The sequence below is a fragment of the Pinus tabuliformis genome, chromosome 7 (genome assembly GCF_031772625.1).
Source record: "Pinus tabuliformis cultivar Carrire ecotype Pingquan chromosome 7, CPIR1, whole genome shotgun sequence".
NCBI classification, from domain to species: Eukaryota; Viridiplantae; Streptophyta; class Pinopsida; order Pinales; family Pinaceae; genus Pinus; species Pinus tabuliformis.
The window spans coordinates 1,717,464,344-1,717,471,419 of NC_142293.1; the positions used below are offsets into that span (position 1 = coordinate 1,717,464,344).

At 32.6% G+C, this 7,076-nt stretch overlaps 1 protein-coding gene across 1 annotated transcript; it reads right to left on the reverse strand.

The window, feature by feature from the left end:
- Positions 1-1,530: 1,530 nt before the first annotated feature.
- On the reverse strand, positions 1,531-6,032 carry LOC149255196 (uncharacterized). The gene is made up of 4 exons (XM_089454974.1): positions 6,000-6,032; positions 3,902-4,901; positions 2,100-2,612; positions 1,531-1,991 (listed from the first exon to the last, which is right to left on the reverse strand). The coding sequence occupies exons 1-4, from the start codon at positions 6,030-6,032 to the stop codon at positions 1,531-1,533; spliced, it is 2,007 nt and encodes a 668-aa protein (XP_089311100.1).
- Between the last annotated feature and the right edge of the window lie 1,044 nt (positions 6,033-7,076).

Consider the following 7,076-nt stretch of genomic DNA (forward strand, 5'->3'; position numbering starts at 1 on the left):
AGAGTAATTGGAATTGTCCTTAATAGGGAGTTGGAAGAAATATCTAAGTTCATAAGACTCTGTAAATTTCCAATTGAATTTGGAGTAGATCCTAATAAGGTATTTTGAGATAAATTCAATGAACATACCACTTAGAAAATTGTGAAATGAAATCTATGTGATTTATGGTTTTGAAATAATAACATATTTATACCAAATTCAAGAAACATCTATCCATTTGAAGCTAGAGAGGCCAACTTAGCATAAAACCTTAACTTTCATCACTCGCTACTTTATTAATAGGAGCATAGAATAAAACGTCTTCCATATCCCATTGTTTTGTCAATAACATTAACTATCAAATTGAAGTATTCGCTAGAATATAAGAAGCCCTATTACAGGAAGCCAAATATCTACATGGTCAACAAGAGTCCTTTGAAGAAAAGGAGGGTTGAAAGGGTAGGGAAATCTCTCAGACATGTCTCCAACAATGTATGAGGATATAAAATTTATATATGATATAATTATAATATAACTAAAAAAAAGTTCTAAATTGTTAAAAATTATAATAAGTCATAGTCTTGTAACATAAATTTTCATGTCTTTCAACATGATTTTTAGATCAAAATTGTATACTTAAATATTCGTGCATTGTATACAGTTCACCATAAAGTTCCATTAATGGGTCACTAATCTCATTAACAAGAAAATTAAAAAATCATATTTAAGATTAGAATTTAACTTTTGAATTTTTATTGATAATATAAACAAATTATATATAACTGAAATTTAAATCGAACAAATTATATATTTAAAAGAATAGAATTGTTATTGATGTTTCATCAATTTGATTTACATGAAAATTTAAAAAATCACATCTAAATGAGAATTCAGCATTTAAATTATTGTTAATGACATAAACAAATTAGTTATGGTTAAATTTAATATATTAATCCATTAATTTGTGCTCTAAAGATAATACAATTAGTTTCATATTACCTTTTGTGAGAGAGGTTCTTATTTTGTAGATATGAATATTGACATCATGGATAATAGTAATAAATCACATTAAGATATAATATTTTCATTTGGTTAATAAAGTGTTATTAAATAATTTAATTTTCACATTAACAATAATCATAAATAGATAGTAAATATGAACAAAAGTTTGGTCAAATAATTAAAAATAATATCAAAAGTGTAATTAAAATCTAACATAATTCATAAAATCAATTCACTCATCTAAAAAAATGTGTTTATAAGTTATAGATGATTGTTATTTTTTAATTATATCCTTTCATTTATAGACAAATAAATAATGGAATTAATTTGAGACAATTAAAAACATTGTCATTATGAATGGCCAATAAAATAAACCAATGTATAGTTGCAATGTCACAAAAGCGTGTACTTTTTATTTTGATAATACTGACATATAAATATAAATACTAATAGAAGTTTACTTCAACGATTATAACTTTAAAAAAAAACAAGTGCCATTGTATGCACAATGGAAATACTGAAATCTTCTAGTATTGCAATTTTCACAAACTAAAATGAGGAAGAACTATGGGCATTTGATGCATGTGTATCACTCCTTGTTGCATTTGTATTGCTAAGCAAATTAGATATGCTTTGCCTTAATCTCCTAGAAGCAATTGCATTTGGCCCCAAATCATTTCTAAGGTTCTCCAATACCATTACCACATCTCTCATAGTTGGTTGTTCATTGGGTGAATCTTTCGAACAAACCAAACCAACCTGTATAAGAGAAGATATGCAATTGAATACATTGTTTTCTTCAAATTCATCTCCTTCCACCTCCCTAAGAAGGTTGTTGTCAATTACCTCCTTAACGCTGCTTGGAAAGGCTAGATTTACCCACTTGTGCAAGTTCAGCTCTCCAGAAAACATATCATTAGTTGGTTGTTTCCTTGTAAGAATTTCCAATAATAAAATGCCATAGCTGTAAATATCTCCTTTGGTAGACACTGGCTGACCGAATCCATACTCTGCATGTAAGATAACATTCATCAAATTTTACTCTATTTTTCCATACAAAAATGTTGGTGAGACATTTAGAAATGAAAAGCAAACATTTAACATTCTAAATGTCATACCTGGTGCAATATAGCCCATAGATCCTTTCAAAGAAAGTGTTGAAGTAAGTGACTCAGTAGAGGTTTCATCAATTAATCTTGCAATACCAAAATCTGTTACATGCCCTGACATGTCTTCATCAATAAGCACATTACTTGGTTTTATATCACAATGCACTACCTGCACAAATGAATCATGATGAAGATATTCAATGGCATGGGCCACATCTATTGCAATGTCCAATCTTGTTCTTAGTCCCATTTCACATGCATCTTCACCATTGTTGTCATTTGTATTAGGATACAAATGCTTCTCCAGGCTTCCATTAGACATAAATTTGAACACTAATCCTTTGAAATCAATGTTGCAACATGAGGTTATGATTTTCACCAGATTTCGATGTTGAACCTTTTGCAAGACGCTACATTCCGCTTTAAAACTCTTTTCAGCCTTGTCCTTTAGCAAATGGAAAACTTTTACAGCAACAAGTGTGCCGTCAATCAAAATTCCTTTATAAACTGAACCAAAATTCCCTGTTCCCAACAAGTTGGCCTCGACAAATCCATTAGTTGCTATATGAAGCTCTTGATATGAGAGCCTTTTATGCTCCAACCTTTGCAAAATGGCTTGTGAAGAATCAAAGTTTTGCATTCTGTTCCAAAGGAATCCCTTTCTTTTCCAAAGGAATCCCAAAAGTAAACAACATAATATAAAAGCAACAACTCCACTCACTGGCAGTATCAATCTTTTCACAAGTGCAAAATGATGTCTTGGTGTTTGACATGCAGGCAGTTGAAATACTTGCGGTCCACAAACGCTAGGATTTCCAATTAAGGACATGACAATTGTTCTATTTGCAAAAAACCCTCCTTCTGGAATTTCCCCAGTGAAATTATTGAAAGACAAATTCAGGCTTTGAAGCATTTTCAAATTCTTGAGTGTGACCACTGGTATTATACCTGATAAGTTGTTCAAAGAGAGGTCTAGACTTGCAAGGCTTTTTAAATTTCCAAGTGACTCTGGAATAGACCCTTGGAAGGAATTGCGAGATAAGTTCAATAATTGTAGCTCACTGCAACTTCCAAGTGCAGGGGGGATTGCCCCAATCAATTGATTGACAGAGATGTCTATAGCCTGAGCCATTGCAATTTTACCAATCTCCATGGGCAAGGAACCTTCTAATAAATTCCATGACAAATTCAAATAGAACTGTAGATTAGAAAGTTTCCCAATTTCATGTGGTATACTTCCAGAGAGCCTATTATGAGATAGGTCAAGCAATTCCAAAAGTATACAATCTCCTAAGCTCAAAGGTATGGTCCCTGATAACTTATTGTGATGAAGATGGAGTCTTCTTAGTTGTTTAAGGAGTGAAAGGGAATTTGGAATCTTTCCAGAGAGACTATTTACACTAAGGTCCAAGAGACCAAGGTGTTGTAAGCCTTCAAAATCGTCAGGTATGTTTCCTTCTAAATTATTGTTACTTAAATACAATCTTTCTATTTTTAGAAATTTTCCTAATGGGAGAACATTACCATTTAGAAATTTTTCACTTAAATTTAATAAGGTTAGGCTGCGAAGATTACCTATATGTGGAGGGATGTTTCCTTGTATTTTATTATTTGATAATTCTAGGAGAGATAAATTAGTAGATAATCTACCTATGGAAAATGGTAAAACGCCACTTAATTTATTGTTGTGCAACCGTAAATCCATTAACTGGAACAGTTAGTAAGAACGGTAAGAAAAGGCATGTTTATAGCATTGCCACTATCTAGTTGATTGTTATTCAAAAGTAATAATTCGAGAAAAGATAACTTACCCAATTCTAATGGCACGGTCCCACTCAGCTTGTTAGCACTTAAACCGAGTAATACCAAGTTAGAAAAATTTCCAATAAACTTTGGAATATCTCCACTAAGTTGATTTATAGCTAAATCGAGAAATTCCAAGTTTGACATATTTGACAAAGATGTGGGAATGCGACCTGACAAATCGTTTAGGGCAAGAAAAAATACAAGCAAACGGGAGAGGCGACCCAAGGAAGAGGGAATGGTACCGGTCAGACTATTGGATTCCAAAGTCAACGCAATCAGAGATGAAAGGTTTCCCAAGGAAGAGGGAATGGTACCTGTCAGCTCGTTCTCTCCCAAGAAAAGCTTTTGAAGCGGAAGGGAACCCAACTCGCTCGGGATATTTCCGGTCAGCTTGTTGTTGTCCAACGCGAGCTGCCTCAAATTTCTGCAACTGCAAAGTTGAGTTGGGATATTTCCGTCCAAGCCATTGTGATCCAACGCGAGCACCCTCAAATGAAAGAGGCGTCCCAATTGATTGGGGATATGACCAGTGAGCTCATTGTCTGAGAGAAAGAGCGTGCGGAGAAACGACAAATTGCCGAGCGATGGAGCAATGGAACCGTGCAGATCCATCAGAGGGAGGTAGAGAGAAGCCACTCTGTATGGATGGCGGCGGCTGCAGGTGACGCCGGTCCAGTTGCAGAAGGGGTTGGCGGGAGTCCAATCTGCGAGGGAATGATGTGGATCGCTGGTAATGAGGTTCCTGAATGCCACCAGGGATTGGTGGTCATTGTGGAAAGAGTGGGATCCTTTCCCAGGGGTGAAGGAAAAGATGAGTAGGAGAAAGAGCAGATGAAAAGCAAAAGAAAGAGAGGGCATGGTGGTTGAAATCGCAGGCTCTGGGAGAGGGGAGGGGAGAAATGCAGTGAGTATTGGTGGAGAGAAACCGCGTGTTTGGGCGTCGTGAAGAAGACGTAGTAGCGTGTATAGTGTGAAGAAGGCATGAATAATGAGGTCGTTCCTCCTCTGCCAAACAGAAAGAAGTCTTTCAAAAAATCTTCCACTTGCTGAGAAAAGTGGTTTCCGATATTGTCGTTAAACATATATAATTATAAAGTTTGGTGTGAATGGTTTCGTGTGAGTCCAAAACTAAATGGAAAACCAAAAATTATCATGTAATCTCCCATCAGTCTAAGCTTGAATTTACCAATGATTTGATGTAATCTCCCATCAGTAAAACTCGGCGTCACCTCAAGTTGCGGTGGTTGTAAAGGTGGAGCGGGGACAAAGGAATCAATCATCCATCCGTTCTCTTGAAAAAAGAATTTCTTAATAACAAAGTTAGTTAAAAAGTGTTCCACCTCCGCGTAGAAAATTGGCTGCCGATGTTCTCGTTGAAACATATTAACGCGTCGTGAAGAAGACGTAGTACCGTGTCTAGGGTGAAAGTAGAGGGCAATGGCTAATGAGCCTGTTATAGGGCATTAAATGTCTGTTTAGCTGCATACTCCTTAAACCGATAATACACAGAGTATGTAGCTAAGTGGACATTTAATGCCCTATGGCAGGCTCGTTAGCCATTGCCAAAGTAGAGGGGAAAACGTAAAAAACAAGGTATCAATCATCACAAAAGAAATATTATTTAATCTCACTTCAAAAGAAGTCTTTCAAAAGTATTCCACAGCTGAGAAAAGTGGTTCCCGATGTTGTCGTTAAAGCATGTATAATATAAAGTTGGGTGTGAATGGTTTCCCATTCAATTTGATCATATAAAATGAAAACTAAAATCGGGTATTAAATTCTTGTTTAGCTGCATACTCCTTAAGTCGATAACACACAGAGTATATAGCTAAATAGACATTTAATGCCCTATAACAGACTCGTTAGCCATTAACAGACTCGTTAGCCGTTGCCAAAATAGAGAGAAAAACTTAAAAAACAAAGGATCAATCATCAAAAAAAATTATTATTTAATCTCACGTCAAAAGAAATCTTTCAGAAGTCTTCCACTGCTGAGAAAAGTGGTTCCCGATGTTGTCGTTAAAGCATGTATAATTATGAAGTTGGGTGTGAATGGTTTCCCATTCAACTTGATCATATAAAACGAAAACTAAAATCGATTACCAGTAGAAGCACGAACTCCATGTAATCTCCCATACTTAAAATATAAGTTGCTTTAATTTACTAATAATTTGATAAACCATTTTTAAATTTATTATTTAAGAAAGATGAGGCTAACAGAGATTTCGCAATTTTTAAACTTTTGTAAGCTTTATTATGTTAATTTTGGTATTGTTTTTAGAGTGAGATGATTTAAAAGTTATTTTATAAAAATTTTATTTTTGAAATTGTATTATTTTGTTTTTATAGAAAAAAAAATCATTTATCTATAGTTTAATATTGTGAATTTAATTTTTTTATTTTTTATTATTATTTAAATTTATTTATTTGTAAGGTGATTGATTGAGGTTTTATTACAGGTTATTTAGTAATTTTTATTTTTTTATTAATTTTTTTGTTTTTAATTTTATTTCTTTTTTTTACCATTTTCATGAATTATAATTTTTCCTCACAAATTTTAAGGAGGAAAAAATAATTTAAAAAAATCAATATTTTTTTTTTTTAATTTTATTATTTTTTAATTTGACTTTATCTTATCCCTTCACTTTTCTATAAAAAATTTTCCTAGAAGCATTAACAATTATACAATAAAACTTTCATTTCAATAAATATAATTAAATTACTAAAAATTAATTCTAAAAATGAGAAATTAATAACGTTAAAAGATAATTTGAGTGTAATATTTTCTTATTCTCTTATATATATAGATCTCATTCTTAATTCTACTTAAAGCTTAAAGACTTTTTGTCATTATTGTCTACACTCAAATATCAAAGATTTGGAAAATGACAATTTGTGAAGTTGAAATTGGCAATGTGATTCCTATAATTATTATGTTATGATTATTCAAAATAGTTGTTATAGTTGTTATAACTGATATAGGTGAAAATTTTCATTTTTATTAAAACTAAATATTTAATATATTCATATTTTTATTTATATGTCTATGTTGTATGTTTTAAAAAAAATTAATATATTCATATTTTCATCTCTAATGATGAGGATTTAGTAGTGTCCTCCTGTGGTTATTTATATTTTGTGATGTAGTAAATTCCTGCAGAAATTGTCTCATAGGCACAT

What these genes read in the sequence shown, in the direction of transcription:
- LOC149255196 (XM_089454974.1), bottom strand. Translation starts at nt 6,032, where the DNA reads ATGGGAGATTACATGGAGTTCGTGCTTCTACTG. An exon ending in GACCGTGCCATTAGAATTGG is followed by an intron (nt 2,613 to 3,901) that starts GTAAGTTATCTT and finishes TGTTGGGAACAG; the next exon opens with GGAATTTTGGTTCAGTTTAT. An exon ending in TATGGGCTATATTGCACCAG is followed by an intron (nt 1,992 to 2,099) that starts GTATGACATTTA and finishes TCTTACATGCAG; the next exon opens with AGTATGGATTCGGTCAGCCA.